Source organism: Lagopus leucura, unplaced genomic scaffold (assembly GCF_019238085.1).
Source record: "Lagopus leucura isolate 7727_CA_CO unplaced genomic scaffold, USGS_WTPT01 Super-Scaffold_1, whole genome shotgun sequence".
NCBI classification, from domain to species: domain Eukaryota; kingdom Metazoa; phylum Chordata; class Aves; order Galliformes; family Phasianidae; genus Lagopus; species Lagopus leucura.
In genome coordinates, this window is record NW_024962250.1 from 27202426 (window position 1) to 27230300 (window position 27875).

The window sequence follows — 27875 nt, forward strand, 5'->3', positions numbered from 1 at the left end:
CAGCCTTGCAACTTTGACTTTAATCATAAACTATCAGGAAAATAAGATTTTCAAGAACTCATGAGGACCTACCAAGACAGTTGGCACCACGAACCCTGTAGAACTAAGTACTAAGTAATTTAGTAGTTAACCAGCACTAAGAAGTTTTCTTGTTTTGTGGACAAACTGTATCTATAAAGTTCTAGTCAAGGCTTTCTTTAAAAAATAATTTAAGAAATCCAGACTTCAGAGTCTCATTTAGACATAACAGAAGTAAGAAATCAACAAACTCCAAAATTCAAGTAAGCCAGAGTTAATTTGAGTGTAATTCCATAATGACTGAGAATGAAGCCTGGACATTTGTTTTGTTACTGGATTCTACTTTCCCACCAAGAACAACTTCTGGAGGTGGTTCTATGAGTTTTCTGTTCTGACAGACACACAGAAAACAAAATGCATATCTCAACATTCCAGTAAATTTTCTGAACTTATAACAGAAGTTAATAAATCATCTACATGACTCATGTAACTTCTCTTACCAATTGTAACTTCAGACTTCCTCAGCAGAGAGTCAGAATCACAGCAGTCATATTCAAATAAGAGCAAGACCTCTGTTAGTCTGGTCTTCCAAATTGACCTTAACAGCGGTTATTAATTTGTGCAATTTTAGCCTTCACCTCCTTCTGCTCCAAGAGTAAGCTAATCATAGGAAATGCTTCCTTCTGGGAGAAAACTCAGTAAGGTATCTGAGTATAAATAAAGTATCTTATTGTACTGTCTTTTTTAAATGCTTCGGTATTGAAACCAAACCTTAAAGAGTACAGATTACCAAACATAAGGAAGCTGACAGTCAGGAAAACTTGACACATAAAATATATTAATGGTATAGGTTATTTCATTTCCATGTGTCATTCTCATTTCTTCTCAGAAATCTAAGTATGGCCAGAAAGGGTCACATTCTTTGTTTCATGTTATACACTAGCAAAATAAATACTACCCATGAGAAAAAGGCGAGAATAGGGTTCATACTGATAATTTAAAGTTATGTGATGGAGGAGTCTAGCAAGACAAGATAAAAATCTCCATAGCTAAATATTTTTCATTACATATCAAAATGTTGAATGTGATAATTCTATTCACATATAATGTTTCATTTTATTTCCCTTTTAACTGTAAATGTGCAACAGGGCCAGCCACAAAACTGTGGGTTCCACTGTAGCTTAAACAAAGCTTTCATAAAAGTCAACTTCAGTTTTTTAACCTCAACAAACCACTGAACTAATCTATCTGCTTTCAGATGACATTCCAACAGAACCAGAGCACATGAATCATTAAGCTGGTAACTCTTTATTCCTAAATTTTAGATTAAAATTCTCACTAAATATGTATTACAGCACAAGCATCACTTTGTGAGGAAGCATGTAGAACGTGCTGTTTTGAACCTTACCTAGAAATCTCAGCTTGAGAATTCTTCTCTCCATCGACCGTAAATGGTGATGCTCCAGTTAGCAATTCATACATAAGAACACCAACACTCCACCAATCAACAGCCTATAGAACAACGAGAACTAAGTTAAGATGCAGCAAAGTAAAATCATTAACAAAAGGAGGAACTAAGCAAAGTAACCAATAAACAAAGTAGCTAGCAAAAAGAACAGCCCGCCTATCTCTCCAAAGACAAACCTGGACACAATAAGGCTTAAACAAAAACAGTAATGACTGGATGTGTTTTCTATGCTAAAATAACTTAAAACTGAGCAGAGAGTTTCAAAATCAACAAATTTCTCAAGTTAAGTCCTTCCATTAGCTAATAAAGATTCATTCTGTTTTTCACCAGAATTTGTTTTTACAATTGTGAAATAAAAGAAGTGAAAGTAACAGAGGAACCAAAGGCTTACTAAGAATTAGCAGAACCTGAGCTTTTAGGAACTTTTGAAAATCACTCTTTCCAAAGAGCAACAGATCTCAGTTAACAGTTAATCAGGACACCTGAAAATGCTATAGAATTTCACCTTACTCTTCCACAGTAATGCGATCTTTTGGCTTCATACATAATCACATTATCTGTATCTTTGAGACCGAGCCTGTTGTTTGCATTTTTTAAAGCAGCTCTATGTTAAAAAATGCCTTTGGCTGTGGATAATGACATTCATAGGTACACTGTATCTGATTTTGTCTATTCCAATATTTGGAGCAGGCTATGTTGTTTCAAGGATAGATAGTTACCTGGAGGTAGAAAGCAGAGGTTTTCTAAAAGGAAAGAACTTTTTCCAGGTAAAATACTCAAATTACCTCTGCACTCTCATATCCACTGTTGCTTCTGAAACTTTTAAAAAATATTTTAAAAGTAATTTTTCATTTTCCATAAACTTTTTTTCCTCTTTTGTAAAAAAAGAAAGATCTGCAGAATCCAAATCAAACCTAAAAATACCAGAGCAAGCTTTTAATACAAACAAGATAGCTATCTAGAAGAGATTACAAGCAAAACCACTGATTTATCAAAAGCAGAGCATACCAATGCAATCTCATTTTCTCTTTGTAAACTGAGTTTTAATTAAGCAGTCAATACAAAATGACATTCTAACACTGTGCCACATAAGACCACCAAGGATGAACCAAGAATTTATGGTGTAAACAATTACCAGCACATACAGAACTGAAAACGATCACCCTTAAACAGTCGGCAATAATTTGCAAACTGCTGAGCTATTTCTTATAGCACATTATAAGCTCTGCTATATATCTCATGAAAGTATCATCAAGTAGAACTAATCAAAGATAACAGAACATAGATGGCTTTTAAAATCAGCAACAGAACTGAATTTGTAAGCACTTGAGAAAAAAAAAAAAATCACAACTCGAAAGTGACCAATGCATTGCAGAGATACTCTGAAATAGGCATGATCAAACTAAGGGGAAATACAGAGTACAGAAAATGGACCTTAGATTCATAAATCTGAAAAATTGTATTTTTAATAATGAATACACAAGCAGTACTGCAGAAAAAGATGCAGAGGCTACAGTGGAACAAAAATAGGTGTGAGACAAAGACTAAATGGAAAGATAAGTCATATTTTATTTCATGTTTAATAAAAGAATCAGGGAGGCAATCAATCTGCTGTACTTCAAACTGCCAACACTTTGCTGAAGTACTGTGCCCACTGTAGTGCAAATTCAGATAAAAAGAGAAGCAGAATGAACAAAGAGAGGAGAAAGGACCTTCTAAGGCAAAGTCAAACTGAGTCCAGTAATTTAAGAAAAGGAAATAGAGGGTGATGTAAAATTTTCCAGTGCTTAAAAAGTCTATTGTGAGAACTGTGATCAACTATATTCAAGAACACCCTACAGAACAACAAATCAATTCAATCTACAACTAAACATCAAATATCAGATATTGTCAAAAAATTTTCAGTGCACCAAGTAATCAGAATAATTTATCTAGAAATAACGTAGAATTCTGCCTATGGAGTAGAGCTGGTGGAGGTCTTCTTGTTTCATATATCATCTGTGAATTATGGTCATCTTAAGCTCTGCCATTAATCACTGCCACTGTAATTCGTATTAAAACTTGTGCCTCAAGTTAAACTGCATTTTTTTGGATAATCTGAAATCACTTCCTGATCATATATTAATAACTCCCTTGAGACCTCTTGAAAGATAATAGACTTACCTGATGTACAATTTAAAAAACGTATCAGAATTAGTCACAAAGCAGTTGTTTTTTCCACTCTAAACAGTTTAAGTAAAAGGAAGTATGAGTTAAATTTGTTGTCACACTGTATGTTTAGAATGAGATATGAATATAAGAAAAACAGCCTTCATAGCTTTAGAAATACACCTTTTACTTAGATTAAAAACTAACTTTACAATAAAAATAAATTATATTGATGCTTTTAAATAAAGGCAATAAATAATTAATCTTAGGATAACCTGAAACAATGCATGTTTTTAAGTAAGGCACCATCTTATTCTACATCAAAAATTACATCAAAATGAACAACAGCCTGAATAATTCACTTTTTTGCGGTAATGAACTTAGATAGAACATACCTTATCATGTCCTGTATCTCCTCCTCTTACAATATCTGGAGCCATGTATTCTATTGTTCCACAGAAAGAATATGCTCTCTCATTCTATTGAAAAAAAAAGAAAGTAAAATTTGTATCAAATAATTATACCATACAAGTAATATGGGACAAATATGGCTAATCTTCCAAGATGTTGGCAGCAATTCTTCTCCACATAGCTCAGAACTGCTAGCTAAACAATATGTAGAGCTATATCACAAAGCGCTACAGAATATTTAGTCTTCTACAAAAAAAAAAAAAAAAAAAATGTTGTAAGTTTGTGTGGTAGTCTAACATAAGCACACAAAGAAGTAACACGTCAATATCTTAAAAATATTCCTTAGTCTAAACGATCCCTCCATTTCAAAGCTACACAATATAGACATTCATTCTGAAGGCTGCAACATCAACACTCTAACAACAAATGAAACCTTTAGGTAAAGAAGAGCAATTCACTATAAGCTGCACAATGTGACTAAATTACATAAAAGATCCTTCGTGCTTCTCATATTTAGGAATTTGTTATGTCCTCTAGAAAAGTAACTCCCTTTCACAACACACAAAAACCCACAACATTCTCCCAAGAAGAGACTTGGAGAGAGATAAGAGAGAGAAAGTGAAAGACAGAAAGAGCTGTGAATTTAATTTTATTCTATATACTGAAATTACTATTCTGATTATGCTCAAAACTAAGGTGCTTGCACAGGCATGTATAATTGTTCCCTGTTAGCGATTTACCTTTGAGGTCAACATGAGGTCATGCTGTACCTTGCTAATGACGAAAGCACATGTGTTTGGGCCATGCAACTTTGTTCCTCCCTTATCCTTCATGCTTCTAGCATTTTGGGGAGAGATCCTGACAGGTCCTTTAAAGAAGAGTGTTCAAAAAAGCAAATATTTCAAAAGTCAGGTTTTACATTCGTAGACTCAGATTCGGAGTTTAAAACAGGTGCTATCAATGTACTGCACTAATGAGAGCAAGCTTCTAAAATTAGAAATAGTGCTCAGTGCTATTGTGAGGCATTAAAAAAAATCAAACAGTCAAACAGCATATTTTTAAACTGTTATTAAAACACATATACTGTGACTGGTAGGGGGGCATTTTGGTAAAATTCTGAGCTTAAAGTAGTTCTGGGCCTCCTTTGGTTCAACTGTTAACTTGATATATTGAGACAAAGTCATAAAAATAATAAACTTTTCACGATACTACTTTCTTTTGACACAAGCATTATTTCCTCTTCTAACATCTTTCTCAGTACCTGTTATCTAGAAGAAACATCCAGAAGTGAAAACAAACCAAAAAGTTAGAAATTCCAAGCCCCTCATCCCAGCAGCAGCCAACATGAAGCTATTAAAGTACAGCTCTGTTCACTCTTCCTTAAACTGTGGGAGGAGGGAAGAAGGGACGAAGGGAAGCAAGAAAAAGGAAGGAGACTAAAGAAAATGAAACGTTTCTTTGCATGCTACCTGTCCAAAGAGTAAAGAAAACACAGTCAAGCTGAGCTTAGTGAAAACAATTTGTAATGTTTGTATTTCAAATAAATTGATGATTGCTGTATCATTTAGTTAGCTGCAAAATCAGCAGTTTGTTCTTCAAAATTGTGGTTTTGTCTCCATCGTGCACAGTAAAACCAGGCTTTGAACCCCTATGATGACAAGACTAGGGACATAGATGTATATATGAATGCATACAGTGGTACAGCAGAATGTTTACAACCTCCACTATCTAGCACTGGAATATACCTTCAGATGGTAAGACAGCTCACTGAAAACATTTCAAAACACATAAAATTATCAGTACTTTCTGAAGAAAAATTACAACCCATCAAATAACAAATTACAAACAGGATTTTCAATTATATTTATTTCTTAGCTTTTTGTCTAGAAGATCAAAAATAATAAAAGATGCATTATTAAATAGTTATTATTTAATAAACTTTATATTTTAATATGAAATATTGAATTTCTAGAACAATTTTTGAAAATTAGTTATTTCTTTCTTAAATTCTTGTCTCAAGCAGCTTTTGCTGTCCCTTGCAAAATTCAATCTCCTGAAATAATTCTGAACACTTAGATATCTGTATCTTTTTAAGTCTTTTCTTACAATTGAATTTCAATATTAAAAAGTCATAATGTAAGTGACAAAGTTCTTCATAAATCAAGAACACTCTGGAATAAATCTGTAATGAGGTTCATAAAAATTCCAACTTATTCTATGAAGTACTTTTATCCTTTAGATCTTGTTTTCTTTCCAAGCAACAGCAGTCTACTGATAAAACTCCAAGGCTGAACAGAGCCAAGAAAAGAAAAGCAGATGTTTATTACAAGCAGAGTTCTAAGCAAGAAATTAGATAGAAAACTGCCGAAGTTAGGTAAGAAAAAAAAAAAAAAAGACCCACTGTGTGTTTTCTTCATACTCAATACTGATTTGTCATTAAATGCACTAACTTTCATACACCAGAACCCCTGTTGACTTGTTGACTAACTAACTAACCCCTGTTAACACTTGTTGACTGTTAAAAGGAGACAACAAGAAATTTATATCAACTATTCATCATTTCTCAATTAACTACACACACAAAAAAAGTGAAACCAAACCAAACCAGGTGAAGATGGTGAGACACTGGAAAAGGTTGCCCAGAGAGGCTCACTGGAAGCACCCCCTCACTGGAAGCATTCAAGGCCAAGCTGGACGGGGCTTTGAGCAACCTGGCTTAGTGGAAGCTATCTCTGCCTGTAGCAAGGGGGCTGAAACTATAGGATCTCAAAGGTCCCTTCAAATCCAAACCATTATATAATTTGTTTGTTTCTTAAGTTCAGCAGCATAGGGCACAGTCCCCTAATTTCCTTGCAATCATTCTGCCTAATCTGAGTGTCCTAGAGAAGCAATACTTTTAGCACCATGTCTGCATGACTTTTGCAACGTTTGCACTGCACATTCTACCAGAATATGCATTTCTGCATCCTGTTTCCATTTTCTCTGATCAAAAGAACGAATAGCATATTTGCCTTCGAACCAGGAAACATTGATAATACCTAGCCACAGAGTACCTAAAGCTGCTATCCAAAAGGATAGAGAATTAGAACCTGGTGATTGGTCAAGATGGAGGTGGAATATGGGTTATCATTTGACCTGGAACAGTCGTTATGACAAAGCAAAAAACCTCAAATGCCACCAGAATAACAGAGATCTTGCAACATCATGCACTTGCTGACCTTATGGTACCATCATTTGGCCCTACTTTAAAATGAAGGAATGCTAGGCAGGCATTAAAACTACATAAAGATCCAGAAGAGACAAGCATAAACCTTCCTCATTACAGAAGGAGGGCCTGTGGCCTTTGGAGATCTGTGATAGGCTCTCCAATCCAGAGAAATGACATTAAATCTGGCAAAAGAGCAGGAAGAAGAAACTCCATTTCCCTGCAGAGAATAAGCAAACTCACCACTTCTGACAAAACATACTCCAGAGCTTGAGTGATTCTGAAGGGTGGATGAGGGCATAGAAACAACTCAGGTGTCTTAAAATAGTCATTCTTGTTTGCAGATACGCTTTACAACATGCACCACTGCTCCAAGAGACACGTGGCTCCTACAGCCCTGTAGCTTACTTTATTCACAAGAGCCTTTGTGCAAACATATTTTAGCCAATGGATTGGCCAAGTACTCAGTGAAGCCATTCTTTTCAGCATTCACAACAAAGACCCACTTCTCCAGCTGCATGAAAGGTCACCTTTGAGAGAAAAACACAACAAAAAAAGCCAGAAAAACAGATTCTTTCTGTTCTCCAGCTATTTCATGTGCTTTGCTTACAACCAAGATGGACTTCTACCCCAACCATCAGCTGTGACACATTCTGAAGACGCGTCACATTCCTATGAGATATGAAAATGGAGACCTTAAATGAATTTTCCAAGTGTTTGTTGCTTGTTTAAAAAGAAAAGGAAGCTTGTCTTCTCAAAATATTCTTTAATACCATATACTTGCGGGTTTTTTTTTTAAACAGGAATGCCTTGCTAATAAAAAAAAATATGCAAGGAGAGATGAAAGAGTTCTGTGCATTTGGCCCTCACTAGTAGATCTGTATCTAAAACACTCAACATGGGTTATAGCTTGATTGTGAAAGTGATGCCAGTACCCTCTAGATAAGGCAAAACAGCTTAGTTATAACAGGATAACAACTTAAAGCCAAGTCTCTGATAAATTTCACGTGAACTGTCCATGATATAAAAAAAATATTGAATTTGTTGAAAAAAATCCAACTCTATTAAAAATACCTGAAAGGAAGGACATATTAATTTTTACAGCTGATAAAAAGAATGTATCTATGAAAAAGCATAAAGACTAAATGAAATTCCATAAAATAAGCTGTTTGTAGAGAAAAAAAAAGAATTGCTGTGCAATATAGTGTTTTATGTACCAGTTCCGTGAGTGAAATCTGTATCTGAAAACCAGTGAATTGCCCAGATCAGGAAGGTGGAACAGAAGGGACTCAGGTAATCTAGAAAGAAGCCAACAGAAGGTATTACAGGCTGCTCTCAAGATCAACTCTTCACAAGTTTGTTTGTTTTTAATTCTCCAATCCATACAAGAAGTACTTGCTGAGTTGTCATATTTGTTTACTGGAAAAATAATAGAATTATTATGTATGTTTTGGATGTGTTCTTCCACAGATTTCAGTGGAACATTCCAATAGAATTCCTTGTCTTGTCCAAACTCGTAAGCTGGCAAACTAAAATGCTTTGTTCGCTTAATCTGACTTCATCTTTACGAAGGTTTCAAAATGCTATGACCCAGCAAGACAAGATGTATTGTTACTACTGTTTGAAGTGCTCTGAAATTGCACAGTAAGTTTAAACAAAGTTTAAGTCTAAAATAGATAGTTTTCCTACTAAAAGTGAAAATCAATCTCTATCAAAGGAGCAACAAGATTTCTCATACCAAGCAGGCATATAGATGAAAAACCAAGGAGATGAAAACCATAGTTTAGCTAAAGCTCTTCATATCTTCAGTGTTCTCCTTAAGCAGTTACCTAGCAGACTGCATCTAAGTGAAAGCATACACAATGTAAGTTGTATGAATAACTACTCACGCAAGCTTCAAATTTTGTAAAATACTCAGGGAGGTAAATAAGTAAAATCCAATACTGTTCCATGAATGTCTCTCACCTACGGTAAAGTGGCAGCAGTCTGTACGTAATATACACAATGACACAATTTGAAGTTTCAGACCAATCTTTTGGAATTGCTAAATTTATAATCAAAACAAAGACCTTGTTTTGACTTTTATTTAGTGAAAAAGTGTTCTAGAAAATGCAAACTTGTAATCTTGATAGTTACAAATTGTATTATTTCCAAGTTCTCTGATGGTGACTAACTTCTATGGATAGGATATAGGTTTTTTCATTTTTTGCAGTCTTTTAAGTTTCCTAGGAAAATCCAGCAGTCTCCAGTGAAGAAATTGAGAGGCAGTTCTTCCCTCGTGCAGTGAGACTCAAGCATAGCATATTACATATTTTCTATGTAAGGAAACGTTTCCTTGATGCACAAAAAAGTACAAAATTCAAGGTACACAGAAGGTTTCATCTGTTTTTTATAATACAATAAAAGGCAACTTAACAGGGCAGATTCTTCACAAAAGAGCAGGCTTTTCTTGGTATTTCTGATGTCAGCAGAAAGGCTGCTGTGAATCATGCTGAATACTGTCAGAGTGCAAGTTTATATTAGCCAAATGCAGAACTGCTTCTTACAGCTCCTGAAAGAACTACTACCTTTTGTGGTAGGATTATCACTATGCTACCTGCCCCTACTTACTAAGAAGTGCCTCATACAAATTCTGAACAGGACACCCATGGAGTAGGTTTTTTTCACTCAATGATCACAAGGTGCCAATATCATGTTTTGATGTTTGCTCTTTCTTTTGCATAAGCTACTACAAGACAAGCTAGTTGAAGTAAATACAGTTAACTAAACCAAGATGCATACACTAGATTGTATCGTTCTGTTTTGAAGGTAGGATGGTGCCAACCAACATCTTTCAGATGTTTTCATGAAAGCTTTAGTGAAAAAAAAAAATTACCTCAGAGAGGAACTTTGTCCCAAAAAATACTAAGTACTCTATTTTAGAGCCTTTAATAGCACTAATCAAAACTGAACCTACAGCAGTCCCAGCAGTCTTTGGGCAAATACCTGTTATTGATACATGGCTAGGACAGGGTTCAGCCAGTGGTGGACAATTAAATGCATATTAAGCTTGCATGTTACATTTCCAATGAAACATCACACTGAAGAAGACAAGACAGTGAGACACCAATTCCAAACCAGAAATAGCAATAAAAGGTCGTTGTACTGGAAACATGTTAAGCAGGCAGTAAGCCCTCTTGAAGAACAATGGTAATGGATTTCTGTGATGTTTCTACAATCTTTGTGTGTATTTTCTCAGTATCAATTTTAAAATAGTACAAACTACAGCAGTACAGCCAATGATTCTTCCTTGCATTTTAAGGCTTTACCAATTTCTCAGTTAACCAGAAAAAAACTTTAAATGAGCTAGACAAACTAAAAAGTTCTGCTTTCAAAAGGAACATGGAGCTAGGCTAATGAATGTTTCAAGCAAGAATGAGATTTGTTTGCCAGCAGCTGCCATCAGAACAGGCACTTACAAGAAGTAGAGCAAGAACAGCTAAACCTACCAGTGAAGGGTCCACAGGCCAGGTAAGAAGTGTGTGTCATTCAAAACTAAGCTCTCATCTAATACGAAATGAAGATTTGAGGAAGTGTTTTCACAGGTTTAGATCACAGCTGTATCTGCTTCTGAAATGCAATGCAATTGCAGTTCTGCAAAGAAATCTTTAAGCCAGTTACTAATGATGGATTTGTAAAGCAAATGACCAAGAAAAAAAGAAAACAAGAATCCCATTCTGTCAGGCAAGAAGACAGTCAGAAACAGCACCTTACTGCATGGGAGGAATGCAAGTATGCACCACTTTCAGTCCTGATAAGCATTTTGTACTGTGTTTTTCTCAAAATTCCTGGTTTTGGATAACCCGTTTTCTAAAACACTATCTTTAAATAAGAGTGTAAGAGTACCACAAGAGGGAATAAGAGAATTGAAAACAAAATCTGAAAAGAAATCCCTCTTGCTTCAGAGGTACAATTATAAGGTATAAAAGAGAATTCATTCTGCAAAGAGCTCTACTAGCTCACTGTAAAGCCTTTGAAAAAATTTTTAAAAAGAGAACATAAATAAAAAAAAGCACAGAAGATGTCCCATACACACACCTTTATTCCCCTTGCAAAGCGTGAACAGAATATTTTCCAAAGTTGACTACCAACATATTATTCTAATATGTGATAGATGACAGCAGACAGTTTTACACACAGGTCCTCCCCTCCCATACCATTTTTAAGTGATGTATTACAAAAATACAATTGTATATTATAAATTATGATGGCAAAAACCTGTTAATGGCACTTTTAGATTCTGGCATAAAAACCTAGACAATATATTTTGCGCTCCAGTCTTCTGCTTTACCGTTTCATGCCAGAAAAGCATCTATATCTATATGATAAGAGACCAATAGTCATCCAACCACTGATGACCTGGTTTTGCAATGAAGTGAGTCTTACCCTGCAGTTATGTAATTTTAGAATGTTTGACACGTTATGCTACAGTTCTCAATAAGTAATTTCAGAACACCCAGCAAAAAAAAAAAAAAAAAACCCACAACAGAAGCACACCCAGTGGATCCAAAAATTTTACCTAGTGCTGTTCCATATCCTTTTCCAAAACAATGGCAGTAATGACTGACTGTCCTGACAGGATCTGTGACCTACATTAACTTCAGCATTCACTCTTTCATACCTTTTCCTTTTTTGAGAATCAGCGAATAACTCCTTAACCAAAACACAAGCAGATACAGTAATTCATCAGCAGTACAGATTTTAACTCATTTTTGCAAGGGAATACTCAAGGTTCAAAGCATTTACTCTTTCAGTGATCAAACACCACTTCAGTTGGAGAATTACGAAAATTTTTAAAATGAAGTGTACAGCTGATTTACGAGGTCATTCAAGTGAGTTCATATGGCACTAAAGAAAATCAAGTTGTAGTCAGTTTCCCTACCTTTCCTGACTACGTCTGCAGTGCTCTAAAAATGCGTATGAATCTTTCCTACCTCATCTACCAAAATCCATAGGGAGCTAACAACCTTTTATTCTTTTTCTTTTAATGAAGCCTTTTAAGACTACCTACTAATTTTTCTTCCAGAACAAAGCGTTCACTCAAACAGTGAATGCAACACTGATCAAAAGATTTTCAGATGAGAAAGCAACTGTATATCTAAACTATTCACACTAAGAATTATAAACATAACCACATAGATACCCAATTGGCAAAAAACAGACAATTCAATCATTCCTAGCAGAATGATTACTAAGGCATTTGTGTTCTACGTAATCTCAGATACATTGTTTGAAGATTGACAACCTTCAATATTTACTACAGAATTTCTTTCATCTTTATTATGTAAACACAAAAATTTCAAAACAAACCTAAGATAAAGCAGGATGTGTATCAACACAGCAGACTTCAGCAATCCACTGCACTTCAGACGAAAAACATACAGGACTTAACAAGAAAAAAATGCTAATTGCGATGCACGATCCAATGGATTGCTTCCACAATAATTCAGTGAATGCATTTAGATTAAACATCTACATATATACCATTCTATAACATTTAGGATAGTTACGGAACTGAAATTGTCAGAAAAAAATATTAAAAATGAGTTAGTACTTCAACAATAAATATTAAAATGAAGACCAAAGTTTATGAGTAGGCTAAAGTGATATTAAACAAATCAAAATAACACCAGCATACAAGTAGAACTGTTAAATAAGACAAAAGTATATTAAAATGACTAAGTCAGTAATCCTAAAGATTAATATACTGCACAAGAAATAGGATGTCAAACAATAGAAATCTAGGAGTTCTTTTTTAAGCATTTCTTAAGATTTAAAAGCAATATCTAACACCAAAATGATTGCACCTATGCAGTAAGAAAAAACAGCGTTGAAGACATTTAGATGCAAAACCTGTTACTCTTATTTATTTTTTCCTCAAGATGAATAATTTATAATACACAATCTGCAAATAAATTCTATATCCCACAAACATGGACTTAAACTGAGATGTATTGAAGCAGAAGGCTAAAGTGTCCTCACCCCTTCCCCAACCTTAATTCATCATTGCAGCTAAGACTGTACATGATAAAAAGTTATTATCCATACCAATTTCTCCAATTCTCTTACCTAAGCTCATTTTGTGATTAGACTAATCAAGTTGTTGATGCTCATGAAATATTAAGTACTGATTAAATATTTGAAATTATTTCACACTTAAATAACTTGTCATACTGAGCTATCCTGTACAAAAGTTAATTTTTATTCAAGTACTTTATTCAGGCCAAGTTGTTTCTTCTTGCATGCAAATACCAGCATATGGACTTTTTAAGACAAAGCAAAGGCAAAACCAGACTGTTTTATATAATGTTAATGCCATTTACTAGTTGTTTTTATTACTATTTCTAAAGAGAAACAGTAGCATAAAAATGCTTAAAGTTTAAGAATATTGCTTTGAGACTGAATTCGCAGTTCTTACATGTTTAAGTGCTCTTTCATAGTAAATGAGAAACAGAACATTTGACAATGCAGCCTGGTGCTCTTCATATTCAGATGTCAGTATCTGTATGGCAGAAATCAACAGGCTTCTGGTTTTCCTAGAAGTCACATGCATTTACTTCTTTTCACTCTGACACTGCTTAGGAAAAGTGCTTGGTGTTTGTTGTTCTTTTTTTTTTTTTTCCCCCTCTTTGTTTGTTTAATCCGCTGTGGTTATTTTAATCAAGAGTTAGTACATTTTTTATTTAAAAGCTTCTTTTAGATTCTAGACTGGCCCAGATAACTGGAAATATATAACAATAATCACATAGAAAGAAGGATCAAGAAAACACTGAACTACAATGCTTCCTAGCCAGTATCTCCAATTATAAAACCATCCGAAATCCATAAATATATGGTAGTACAATTCTCTGCAATAACTCCAAATTTAGTGTGTGACTGCTGATAACTCGTCTACAGTCTTAGTAACCTAGATACTCCAAAGTGGGAGGAGTTACTAGAATGAATTCCACTTACAGAAGCATGCTTATGCAGACTCGGAGAATTTGCAAGAACCAGGGTGGGCAGGGGGAAGAAGTGTAAAGAAAACAGAGAAAGGAAAACATACTAGCATTGCAATGCATTTGCAAGAGCATACTCTTGTCTTATCTGACTTCTGCAGGTGTGGACTTTTAAGCAAGAGTGCTACCCAATTAGCATGAAAACAGGTATAAAGCTATGCAATTACACAGGCAAAGTCACCCCTTTTAAGTACATTGAGTCAGAAGTATAAATTAACAGGTAACTTATGTAATATGAACCATGTTTAAGGAGTGATCACACACAGAGCACAAAATGAAACTTATGTGTAAATGGGACATTTTAATCATGTTTGAGCTTGGTATCTAAATCACAATAGCAAACATGAAAACTGCAGTCAAGCGCAGGCAATCTGTTAGGTTTTGAAAGCTAACAATGAAACTGCAGTTATATTTCTCCTTTCTTTTAACAGTAGAAGTGTTTCAGTTTTCCAGGAAGATGAAAATTCATAACGCAGAATGAGAAAAAAATAAGGGTAAATGAACACACTTCAGTACAGGCTGAAAACAGAATGGATTAAGTCAGAGAACATTAAATGACCAAGCAGCAAGACTGTATTAATTTCAATGATGGAGTAAGAGGAATCGGATACACAGTGTGAGGAAAAGCTGCCAGGTATCCCTGATGCTTCTCCAAGTCTTCACATCATAGAATCAAAGAATGGCCTGGGTTGAAAAGGACCATAAAGATAACCTAGTTTCAATCCCCCTGCCACAGGCAGGGTTGCCAACCACTTCACTTTTTCTTGCATTGTTTATAAAGAACATCCTAAAGGTGAGCACAGATGAGAAATAAGCAAACTTCTGAAAGCCATCTGTTCTGGGACTTTTAAAGAAGGTTCTGATACGTTATGATACGCCTTTATCATAAGAAAGATTTCTACCTCTTTCAAGGCCTAGAGGACGACTCAGTGTATTCCATCTCCTACATCTATTATACTGCATTTCTCAATTTCAAGCAGGCTCTACTCTCTTTAGCCACACCTTCTACTTTACTGTCTTTCTTCTCTGCTGAAAACTGTATCTCTTTATATTTCCTTGCTGGAAGCACACTGGTCTGACAAACTGCTGCTAACTCTTTGTTGTGCTACTTGATTCTCCTCTTGGCTTCAGTTTATAATTTAAGGGGAATATACTGACAGCATTTGTACTATTGCCCTGCTTCAGAAACTAACATTTCAAGTCCTAAAATGTTGCCCTCCAAACCCCAGCAGGCTCAATTAGGAGTTAAAATATTCTAGAGGAAACTACCAGCTACCTATTATTAGAAAACCCCTTTGCTGTATCTAACAATGACTTTCAAATTTGCAATCCCATATTTCAACATCTGATACCTAAAGTGAAAGCTAGAAAATATCTACTTTTAAATTCTCTCAACAGCAAAATCCTGTGCAAGTTTGACTCTCTGAAATCTAAAAAGCATATCTGGAGATAAAACTGTACGTTACAAATAATTAATGTCAACAGACAGTGATCACTGTGTTAGGTACTAGGCATGTATTTAGTAAGAGATAAGCTTTTAACCTAAAAGCTTGCAATTAAGCTTATCAAAAGTGACACATATGTGAGAAAAATACAAGATAATAATACAATAATTATCATTAGCCTAAGTAAGAGTCATAGCATACCATTTGCCTAGTCACTGCAAAGTATTAGCACAGACAAACATTTTAAAAAGGCATCTAAGAATGACAACCTAAGTGACTTTAGATCTCCTTTTGCACATAAAGGGCAGCACAAGGGAGGTAAAGACATTTCAGGGAAAATTAGAAGAGATAAAAGTGTCTAAAAACCCTGGCAAGCCAAAGATCAACGAATTGAAAGCTTAAAACCCCGTAAACAAAGACTACTAGATAATGTTCTTTAAAGACAATGTAGAGAAGACAATGCTATTATGATTTAGTGGTCAAGCTGGATTCTGCCCTCAACTGAAAATTCAAATACTCACCTCATCAGTAAGAAACTCCTTACTCAGACCAAAGTCTGTCAGCACCACGTGGCCATCAGAATCCAGCAGAATATTCTCAAGTTTTATATCGCGATATATAATTCCCAACTGCAAAGAGAATTTAAGTATTTCCAAATAAGTGCAACCATGTCAAAGAAACACTGAATGCATTTCAAGATTAAGAAAATGAAATTCCCATTATTTAATCTGACACCTCAATGCTTACCCTACAAAGGGAGAATTTTAAAGTGTCTTTGAAGAAAAACCTTTGAGACACTTGTCAACTCTCAGAAATTAATGCACCAGGTTTTGAAGATTGAAGCACAAAATATGTCCTTTGCCTATAGAAATAGCTGACTACTGACTACAACTGAAGTAATTCTGAAAACATTTTTTAGCTTCAGAACTCTTTCAAAGAGCTGTTTCACTGTATCAAAACAAGGACAATTGAACAAAAGCACAACCCAAACACTGATCAAGTTTACTATAAATTAGGTTTGCTGACATATTCAACCATTTGATAGAGAGAATTAAAAATTAACCATGATTTGTCAATAATATTCTTTTCACATAGGCAAGAATGTGTAGCCTTCAGCTGATGCACATGAATACACATTTTATTGGAAAGTATTCTTAACGATTCAACTAATTTCTCCCTTTTGTAAAATGTCTTTGCATTTAAGACTAAAGAAATTATCCTAACTTTATACGGCACAAAAAGAGCATAGCTGGAGCACAAAATCAGTTGCAGTAGCCACTAAAACAATAAATTCACTTTACCTTGTGTAGATGTTCAAGTGCCAAAACAATTTCCCCAATGTAAATTTGCACCTCATTTTCTGAGAATCTCTCTCTTTGTGAAAGATGAGTGAACAGTTCTCCTCCATTTATATAGTCTAAAAAGTAGAGCAAAGATCATGTAAATCCACTTTCTGACAACTTAATTTTCTTATTTAATAACTTAAAGCACCAATTAATATTGCAAGAAGATGTGCCAGGATCAGATGCTTTTATTGTATCATTTCAACTGCAGTATTTCATTGTGCTGTACAGTACATAATTTCCTTCTTAGAGGGGTGACAGAATAGTGCCAGATTGAATAAGCAGCAAAGCCATAAAGTGAACCTCAACTATCCATTAGTTATGAAGATTTCTTTTGCAAAAAATCTGTTTTAGTTTTTCAGAGAAACAAAAAACAGAATATCAATGTGTCACGGATTTGACCGGATCAATCTATGTCCGTGACAGGGGCGACAGGCCTCTGCCCTCCCCCCCCACCCCAGTCCCACAAAAATGGGAAGGAAGGAAGGGAGGAAAAGAGCAGCGGCAACAATCTATGGAGGAAAACTTATTTTACTATAATATCGGAATACAAAATAACACAATATATACAATTTAGTTGAAATTGAGATTAATAAATCAGACAAGATGAGAGAGAGAGTTCCCGGGACCGATTCAAACCTGAAAAGCTTGGAACGGCTAGGAAAGCACCCTCCAGCACCCACTACAAGGCAGCAAGAGAGCGCCCCCCCCACCCAGAAGGGCCAGATCCCGTGACTGCTGTAATGTACAGGGATAGGCACCTGGAATTGGGGCAGTGACACTTCAACGCCCCGTACACTACATGATGTTTTGATGTGGAATACTGAAATCCAAAATAAAAAAAAACAAACAAAAAACGTAGAACCATGACACAATGACACCTGTGTCATGAAATATTTAAGTCCAACAAGACACACTGACATCATAAAAGGCAATTCCAAAGAACAGGTATTGGGTAAAATAATTAGCTATACGCAATTACAGATTTTAACCTTCATAAATAGAATGTGAATAGCAAAACTCATTCAAGGAGATTTCCACATACATTCTTAACTGGAAACCACACTTTCATTATCTACAGGACACGATGGGGTGGTTTTTCCCACTCAGGGAAGGGAAAAAACAATGCTTCACTGTAACACAAACCCATTTTAGATATAAACTCACTAATTATAGCAGAATACATTGAAGTCATTCATCATTTATCAATGTAGAACTGCTACAACAGGTCCAGAAGAGGGCCATGAAGATGAGCAGAAGGCTGGAGCACTTCTCCTGCAAAGAATAAGCTGAGGGAGCTGGGTTTGTTTAGTATAGAGAACAGAAAGCTCTAGCAAGATTTCATCGTAGCCTTCTGGTACTTATGAACATGAGGGAGACTTCTGACATGGCCTGACAGTGATAGGAAAGAGAGAAATGTTTTAAACTACAGGAGGGGAAGATTTAGATTAGACGTTGGGAAAATTTTCACTCAGAAGCTTCTGAGGCACTGGAGCAACCTACCCAGAGAAGCAATGGATGCCCCATCCCTGGAGGCATTCAAGGCCATGTTGGATGGGGCCCTGGGCAGCCTGATCTGGTGGGGGGCAGCCCTGACCACAGCAGTGGGTTGGTGTTACATGGGCTTTAAGGTACCTTTCAACCAAAGCCATCCTGTGATCACACTAGCTTAAAGTTGATCTAAAAATTTGAACTGGCTCCAAATCCTGCATTATGGAAAACTGTTGGAAATGCAACTGTATGCCTGCAATTGATTCAGATTAAGTTACTACTGCTATAGAATCCAGCAGCATGCAGGCTTCTGGTAAGTGTTACTATAGAGTCCAATTTCTAAAACCCCTAAAATCTGAACTTAAAATGTTGCTCATTCACCAAGGCCAACTGAGTATAAGGCAGACAAAGACTGTTTTCCCTGAAAATTCATAAGCCACTGAACCACAGAATTCTAATATTACAAAGAAGTAATTTACAAACATTTATGCATGATTTTCAAGAAACCATTATATTATTTTGTCAAGGAAATCATGAAGCTCAGATGACTTTGAAAGTAGCTTCAGGCCACACAAAATAGGTTTCTCAGTTGGTTTTTTTGTTTGTTTTTACTGTTATGAAGGGTGGATAAGAAAAAAAGACAGCCAGAGCAACACACTATACAACTTTTCCCATTTCCTGCTAAAAACAAAAAGACACACAAGAAAGAAAAAGACATTTCTAGAGCAACTGTTACTTTGAGAATGGATTCATAAAGACTTTGTAGAATAGAAAAACACAACAAACAAAGCCTTTAATCATACATCACCTTTGAATTTTTTGCTTTAAACTGAACCTTAACGTTGTGTTATGGTGGGAAGTAAATGCACATGCTCAGTCAGTGCTATCCACTGCATGATCAAAACTACCACACTCCCACCAATTTGACTGTAATAAGCACGTAATCCCAACCTTCAAATGTTCCTTTAATATGTTCTTGTATCTCAACTCTTATCTTTATGATTTTTTTTTTAAATATTCATCTATAAATACCAGAATAACTGAAGATGATACTCTTTGTGATGAAGAATCACAAAGCTATTGGAGCATTTCTAGTTTGCTTTATCTCTTGCATCCTTCAGCCTCTGACAGTATTTCATATATGCCTTAGTGTCCTTATCAAAGGAACCTGTGAAAACCATTCTCACACTTTTCAACAAGAATCTAGTGAATACTTCATTTAAGCTCAAGTTCCTCAGGCAATGGTTTTATCCCACTATAATATACAAAACTATGGTAGGCATATAGAACACCTTCCTAAGAATTGACAGCTAGCGGGAGAGGATTCATACAAGCTTGCAAATGCCAGACAAATAGATGTGGAAAGCAAAGTGTCAAGGTCAGAAGATTATTCTAATAATCTAATAAAAATTGTTATATAGCATTCATTATCAAGTATCTCTTGTAAATGGGCATTTAAGAAAGTTACTAGAATTTACCAAAATGAAGTATAACTGTACAAAAGCAAGTAACAAATTAGAGTTAAAAACAGTAAAAAGTGAAACATGCACTATGTTTGAAGTAGGAGGACCCCAGAAAGAGAGTCGCATTCAGTCGCTCCACCTTGCCAACAACCTCTGTACCATTTACACAATGGCATGACACAGAGAAAATATTCATTTCAATGTTCATGAAAACATTTTCATTTGTAGTAGCAATCGGAGATTTCGCAGACAACTAATGCAGTGTTATAATAGCAACAAAAAAATAACCTACAAGATGAATCTAAGTGCAAGAAAATGGGTTTTTTTTTTTTTTAGTAATTTTCCATCTCTGTTTTAGGCAGTGACCACACCAGTAACTTACAACAAAACAAGTATATAATACTTTTATTTTTCCCCCCTTAAGTCACAGTAGAGGACTGAAGTTCAAACAGGAAAACCACAAATAAAGGCACTGTTGAAGGCAAACAGCATTTTACTTCCTATGCCCTCCCATACAACCTCCAAACACATAGTACTTAAGTCCACATGAAAAAACCCTAAAAACATTAAGGAGATATAAGGATAGATTATTATATTTGATTATCATATTTTATTTTTTCATTAATAATATAGTTGAATGCTGAAAACTACTTACCTAAAATGAGATGAAGCTTTGTATCTGTCTGGAAGGCATAATGCAATGTGACCAAAAATGGTGACTGCCTAATGTGTTCCAATACTTGTCGTTCTGTCCTCGTGTGCTCAGTTGTTTTGGCTTTTTGAACTATTGTTGCTTTCTTCAGTACTTTCATGGCATACAACTTTCCAGCATCATGGCCGCTTACTTTCCTTACTAGGAACACTTTTCCATATGCTTAAAAAAGAGAGAGTGGGAAGAAAAACAGTTAGACTACAAATCTGGTAGATACCTTGACATTACTGCTGATTATTAACGTTACACAATATTTATCATTCGGTCCTTATTTCAATTATTCTTTGTTACGCCAGCGCCAAAGTTCCAAAAACTTTTGGAAGCTTTTTCAAAAAGCCTATGAATTCTTCCTGTTAGTATTTAGAACATCGGAAATTTAAGTCTGTTCTGGACTTAAAGGAGAGCAAGCTAGGGGAATGTTCTCAACATAAATTTCCTGAACACAAGCAGGAAAAAAAGTCATCAGGATCAAAAGACAGTCATTCCAGACTCCTAAAGCACTGAATCTAAGTGTTCTGTTTACATACTGGTTAAAAACACACTCCACATCAAAGTAATTAGGAAGCAGCAAACGCGGACTTTTTTTTTTTTTTTAATCAAAAGGTTCTCACAGACCAACAAATTTGACATCTCTACAAGACAAAGCTGTAGGAAAAGCAGCATTCAATTTAGCGCATACATGAACAAAATAACATGAGAAAGAATGAGGGTTACATTTGAAGATGTAATTATTACTTCTATTAATAAATTCCTTAAAGGAGTCATGAGGAAAGAAGCATAATATAGCTGACTTATCTGGGTATTCTAAAGTATATAACTCTTCTTACAAAAGAATCTTAAAAATATTAAGCAATTGCAGTTCAAAGAGGGGGGCTCACCATCAATTAAAAACATATTAGCAGACAAAAAAAAATATCAAAAGGCTAAAAGCAAATATTCAGCTTTTAAGATGAAAAGAGGGCACCACAAGAATTTGTCCTGCGTGATTCAGTCATATCTGAACTAGAGCGAGGAAGTCAGCGCTACGTACTACAACAGATGTCAAAGCTGACTGCTAAAATGGCAAAAACAAAATCAATAGTAAGTAGGTGAATAATAACATGGCAGATAAAATTCCAAGCCAGTAAATTAGTAATCCATGTGAAGATAATCATCAATTGGACATACTTTTCTAACTGTTAAAAAGTGCCATTACTATAGACATTGCAATGACAAACCAGACCCCAATGGCTAGTGATTACCCTAAAGGCAAATAGCATGGGAGACATTTAGTGCAGTACGCACAGTAATAAAGGGGGAAAAAATGGCACAGATACACCACAACACAAAACCAGAAATATCTACTGCTGTGGTATGAAATCTTTGTGCATTCCCATCTTGAGTAATGCACACTATTTCAGTCCTCCTTGCTTCTGCCCCCAGAAACAAAAAGTACAGAACTTCAAGTTGCAGAGATGAATTACACTGATTATTCTAAATACAAAGGGAACTGAACAAAAAGTCTTTTTATTCAGTCTGACAAAAGTAGAATACTGAAGATGCTAAAAAGTTAGTCCAAAAAACCTGCAAGAGGGTAAGCAAAGAGATAGTTTTCATTGTCCCTACAAATAAAACAACCAAAAAAAATCATCAGGTATCAAAACTAAGAAGAGCACAACACAAATATTCAAATAAGCTTTGGAATCTGTAACATTATGTTGCAGATGTCAAAAGTGCAGATGACTTCAAAAAGGTTATATAAATCCTCAGGGGCAAGGAATTTACAGAAAGTACTGCAGAACGCGCAGAGTCTCCCGCTCAGGCAGGCCCCAAGCTGCAGCCTGCTACAGGCGTATGAAAAAAAACATCACTGCATGCCTCTCCATGTTCTTCCAGAGTCACGAGAGACAGAACCCTGAGCCAGCAGAGTGTTTGGCATAACCCCTGAGGGGCCATTATCATCACATCACATTCCCAAAGAGAGCCCTCAAGCATCTCAAAGCTATAAATGCGCTACATAGAATACACTGTCCTGATGGGAGACACGGATCTTTAAACACACTACACAGCACATACAGCTGCCAAACCACAACTGTGCGCAAATCCAGTTTTTTCCTAGATAGGGAAAAGTTTTGAGTTACAAATACTTCATTTATATCTCTGCATGTTAAGAATGGCAGAAAAAGCCAGTATAGGTTAGTTTAAGCTTCATCTGATGTAGGTGACAGATATGAGATGGCAGGACTTTCCGCTTCCTCCCCAGAATTTCAGTATTACACAGCACTCCCCAACTTCTGTTGTAATTCTTCTGTAGCGTGCCAGTAAGTTGGACTCAGCATCCAAGCTGGTCATCAAGAAACAGGTAAACATAGACCTACAAGATCACCACAGGAAAAAAGGCATGGGCCATAAATCCTCTCATGATGGACAGGGACAAATGATCTGAATAAAAGCTGTATGCATCACTTATTCACCTACTTTCCAATACTGAATGTTGAATTATTTTTAGCATCTGAAAAACAGGTACTACAATTGATAGGATTGCTCTTAAAAAAAAAAAAAAAAAAAACACCCCAAACCACCACAACTGCTTCCATAATAGCTATTTACATCTGTTGGAGTTACTGCTAAAAAAAAAAAAAACAAAACAAAACACACCAAGCAAGATGTTTTCTCAAAATACAAAATCCAGTGTGCAGAATGGCTTCAGCTTGTTTCTCAACTGCTTAAGGGAACAGACCCAATTTTCACTGATTTCCAGCTGGAGCTTGATCCTTAACTTTCTTCTGCCTCTTTAAAAAGCACAGGCTACAGCATAACACAGAAGCTTGCATAGGTTCCCAAAAGGCAACAGCTCTATCAGAAATGTTGGAGAATGTTAAGTTACACTAAATTAATTGAAAGCCTCTACATTTTAACAGTTAGCTACTTTTATCTTTGGTCATACATTAATGTATCGCAAGCAGCAGCACTCTAGTATTGTATTAACAATGTGCTTCTACAGTTTTAAATATAGTGCATAAGAAAAATTATGCAGTAAATGTATGAGCTACACAGAAGTCTCTAGAAACTATACCAGTGTTAACTTAAAAGAATTTGCAATACAGAGCTTTACCATGGTACAAACTGTTTCTTTAGAAATCTGAAAATGACTGACGGCACAAGGGTTCTCAATAGTTTTCATGAGAATAAAGCTTAAGTAGCACTATTTTAATCAAATGACTCATGACACAGTCAATGCCACAATCTCCAGCACCCTATGAGAAATCTGCTTATAAAGGCAGCACTGCTGCAGCCATGTGAGTGGCAGCAAGGAGAAGGCACACGGGCTTATGGCAAGAATGCTCTTACCTGATAATCTTATTTCAGAAAGGCTTTTTATCTCTCTCAAAGGACCACATTTTGATGTTCATCCTCATAAAACTACTTGATACGTATACCAAGCTAAGGCAGAAATGTTTAGCCAGCAATACATTCCCCAGCAGAGAATCACAAACATGCAGTCACCAAATATTTGATCCCAAAATTAATTTACAATGTATTAAATTGTGGAAGAACTAAAAGACTACATTAAGTATGCATAAATAAACTAGATAGGACTGATTCTTATGGTTTTTTAAGTGGAGCAAGACAACGAAGGTGATTGCAGATTGATACAGATATCAGTCCTTATAAAACAGGGGTTAAGACTTCTTTTCACAAATACCTTTTTCATGAGTATTTAGTAATACACACTACTGTATGTAACAATTCAGCAAGTAATTAGAATATTCACTTATCAAAAGCCAATGAACTAGAAAAAATTTTGTTTGTCTAAATGCAAAAGACATTAAGCCATTGCATCATGCCAGCTAATTCTAACAAGAAAAAGAAAAGCAATTCCTACTGTTGATAGCACACAATTGGTTTTGTGCTTTTTTAAACCCACTAAAACTTGACATTTATATACGGAAGAGTTTAAAGTAGTATTTTTAAGTGCTAACTCAAGGTAAATTACATTTAAATTACATTTTCACTGTCAGTGTAAGAACAATCATGATACAGCAGTAGCACAAAGCTCAGAGGAACAAGATATAATATATGAATGCATTTCACTGTTCTTGTATGAACGCGTGCCTTATGACCAATTTCATCTGAACTTCTTGTTGTTGACAGTGCATAATTTAATATAATTAAAGAATTCTGAGGCAGAGCTCCTACTGTGCAGAAACTTGTCCACGTACATTAAAAATCAGGATGCAGCAAAGACAGAAAGGCATTCTGCTCTAGCAGCTAAAAAAAAAAACAAATGGTAAAAACAAAGAAAAAGAGCCAGGCAAAAACCTCAAAGATTGAACAATGGCATTTTGAAGAAGCAACTGAAATTCTCATTGTTCAGCATTAAATAACCAACGACAACTCATTCTCTGCCATCTTCCCTTACATATCAGACACACAAGAGTCTATAACGGACTTTTCTCAACACTATTAAAAATAATTTCCTTATTCCATCAAGCAGCCAAGCCAACAATGATAAATACAAAAGGCGGAAAGTGGTAAAGAGGGTAAGCTGCACCCTAAAAAAGTACTTCCTACCAACACGTTGCTTCTGTGGCCCGTTCTCTTTGGTGTTGTTTTCACTTTGCTTGCCTTAAAAAAAAATGTTTCCTGGTAAACAAGTATTGCAAACAATGTCCAAGTTTTTTAGTTTTAATTTTTGATTCCCTTCCAGAAAGTTCTTAAATGAAACCTTTCATTATTCAGATAACCCACTAGTGGGGAAACATCCCTCATCTTGCACTGTTACCAAAACTGAATTATTTTTTTCCAAAATTTCTTTGAAGACACTGCATGCTCCTGGAGTCTGATTACTGATATCTGCCAGGATCATTTTTATACTTCCTTCTGAAATGCGGGATTGTATTTATTACTCTTCTCCAATTAGGCTGCATGACTTCTGACTCATTAGTTCCAGTAAGAATCTTTGCTATTCAACTCCAATTTCACGTCCCAATTCTTTCAGAATTCTCTGACGGATGAATGGGATTAAGTTGTCCATGTTTCAGGTTCTTCAAGTGAACACAGTTCCTTCTTTTCAGTCTGTTCTTTCAGTACAGAAAAATTACTTCCAATTCCTAAACCTCCTCTCCAGTCAGCCAACCCACTTTCCATTCAATATACCTTACAGTTGTCCGAAGTAAAATGGTAATTTTAGTTTGGAATTATTTACAGGCACTCTTTGATTTGGGTTCATTCTTCTGTGCACAGTAAATCCACATCTTTCTTCTTCTTTTTAATCTTACAGGAGAAGAATGTGTTACATTTTCTCCAATACTTCTAAAAAAATCTAACTTAATTTTGCAGTCTTAGCTTCGTCTGAACACTTGGACCTCTCAGATGGAACTACAGTATTCCTTACCCTCTAACAAGATTGTGAGCCTATTATTGAAATCTAACATTATTCCTACCAATTTACTTTGAATTTATATAACCTCCTAAATATCCTCCACATGTAAGTCTGAGATGGAATTCATGATTTAGTTTTTGTTTTCTTGGAGAGGCTTTATATCTTGATTTTTTGCTTATTTATTCATTTATTTAAGCGTTTTATAATATCAATGTATAAACAAGATGTTATAATCACAATATAATTGTATAATCAATAGATATCAAGATGCTATAATCACAATATAATCAAGAGAATTAGGCAAAGTAAACAACGATCACAAAAGAGAATAAGTGGAAGAGCTTACCCTTCGGCTGAGCTCACCAGAAGACACCAAGAGAGGTGATCTCCAGAAGAGATCCTTCCCTGCTGGTAGCCAGCTCTTAAATAGGTCCAGGAGGGGTGCAGCCTGGCTCCACCCCTTCCGGCAGCACAGTGAATTGCCTTCACCTGTGCTCCTCTGGCTGACTCATGGCTCACCTCAGGTGATCAATCAGAGGTTCAGGCCATGACTCAGCAGTTCCCATACAATCAATCATGGCTTATAAATGAAAACCTTTGTATTTTCATTGCATCTTTTCAACCAGCTTAGTCACTTTACAGTAGTTAATTTCCTTGAATTATTGAAATGAACTTGCATAAGCATTAATGATTAGATTTTTTTTATTTTTACTGTCTAGCCACATAAAATTAATACACTTAAATCCTCATATGTTAGCAATTTCCATTTAAGCACTTAATTCTCGATGATTACACACAAAAATACTTTACGTATGACAATTTCATTCTCATTTATCTTCATTGGGGGGACTGTAGTTCATCCGGCACATCAGATTAGCAGGGCTCACGCTCAGCAGCCACGTGCATTCTCCCTTAAGCACAACTGATGGCCTGAATGAAAGTGGCACTTATTGAAATCAGAAGCAGAAACAGTTGAGCAGAAAAAGAAGGAATAATTATGTGTAGCAAAATGTATCACCCAGAAAAATGCATTTCTTATTGTTAGTATTTCTAATAAGCATTTTAGAATGAAGTAAATAAGCCAAGCAGAAATGCATAAACCACTGCAGCCACCTCCTACTACTGTCCCTTTCAGGGCTTTTTGAAGGGTTTACATTAACCTGACTGCTAGGTTCTATAGACTGGATAGTTTGTCACAGGAAAAACACAGATAGGAATAACAGCTGGAAACATTAATTCCACGGACAGGAAACATGAAAATTCCACATCAGCGAAGTTGTATAGAAACAGCTGAAGAAAAGGATTTAAATGAGAACAAAAAAGCTGGAATATTTAAAGGATATACTACATAGAACAAAGACAAGGCAGAGAAGTCAAGTAAACAGTAATTCGCTCCCAGAGTAGCGAGCATATTATTAATAGTTTTATTAGCAGGCATATTTCTGTGTATTTTGTTCTACTGATGTAAAATTTTATTGATTTCTATTACAAGTTTATCATAATGATAGCACATTATGATCAACACAATATAAAGGGCTCCAATTTTGATTAAAGGGCTACTAACTCAGGTTTCCTTGAATTTTCCTGTGAGACTAAGGTGGAAAGAGATGGATGATTACGATGCTGTTGTAACACCAAAAAGTAAACTATAACCAGCACACTGCCAACCGTGCGTGTAGAACAAAGGAGGCATACTGGAATGCAAAAAGAAAGAAATGCAAATCAAAGAGAAAGTGTGAGATAGCATGAAGAAACACTATTTTAAAAAC

At 35.6% G+C, this 27875-nt stretch overlaps 1 protein-coding gene across 4 annotated transcripts in view; it reads right to left on the bottom strand.

Moving 5' to 3' along the window:
- RPS6KA5 (ribosomal protein S6 kinase A5) overlaps positions 1 to 27875 on the bottom strand; it is a 63718-nt gene that overhangs the window by 21718 nt on the left and 14125 nt on the right. For 3 of the 4 annotated variants that reach the window (XM_042865041.1, XM_042865066.1, XM_042865049.1), the window contains exons 3-7: positions 20685 to 20903; positions 17034 to 17149; positions 16254 to 16361; positions 4030 to 4113; positions 1427 to 1530 (exon numbers count right to left, since the gene is read on the bottom strand). In XM_042865041.1, coding sequence (XP_042720975.1) covers positions 1427 to 1530; positions 4030 to 4113; positions 16254 to 16361; positions 17034 to 17149; positions 20685 to 20903 — 631 coding nt within the window. Of the gene's footprint in view, positions 1 to 1426; positions 1531 to 4029; positions 4114 to 4785; positions 4914 to 16253; positions 16362 to 17033; positions 17150 to 20684; positions 20904 to 27875 lie in introns of those variants that run through there. The other variant, XM_042865057.1, reaches the window with a different exon arrangement.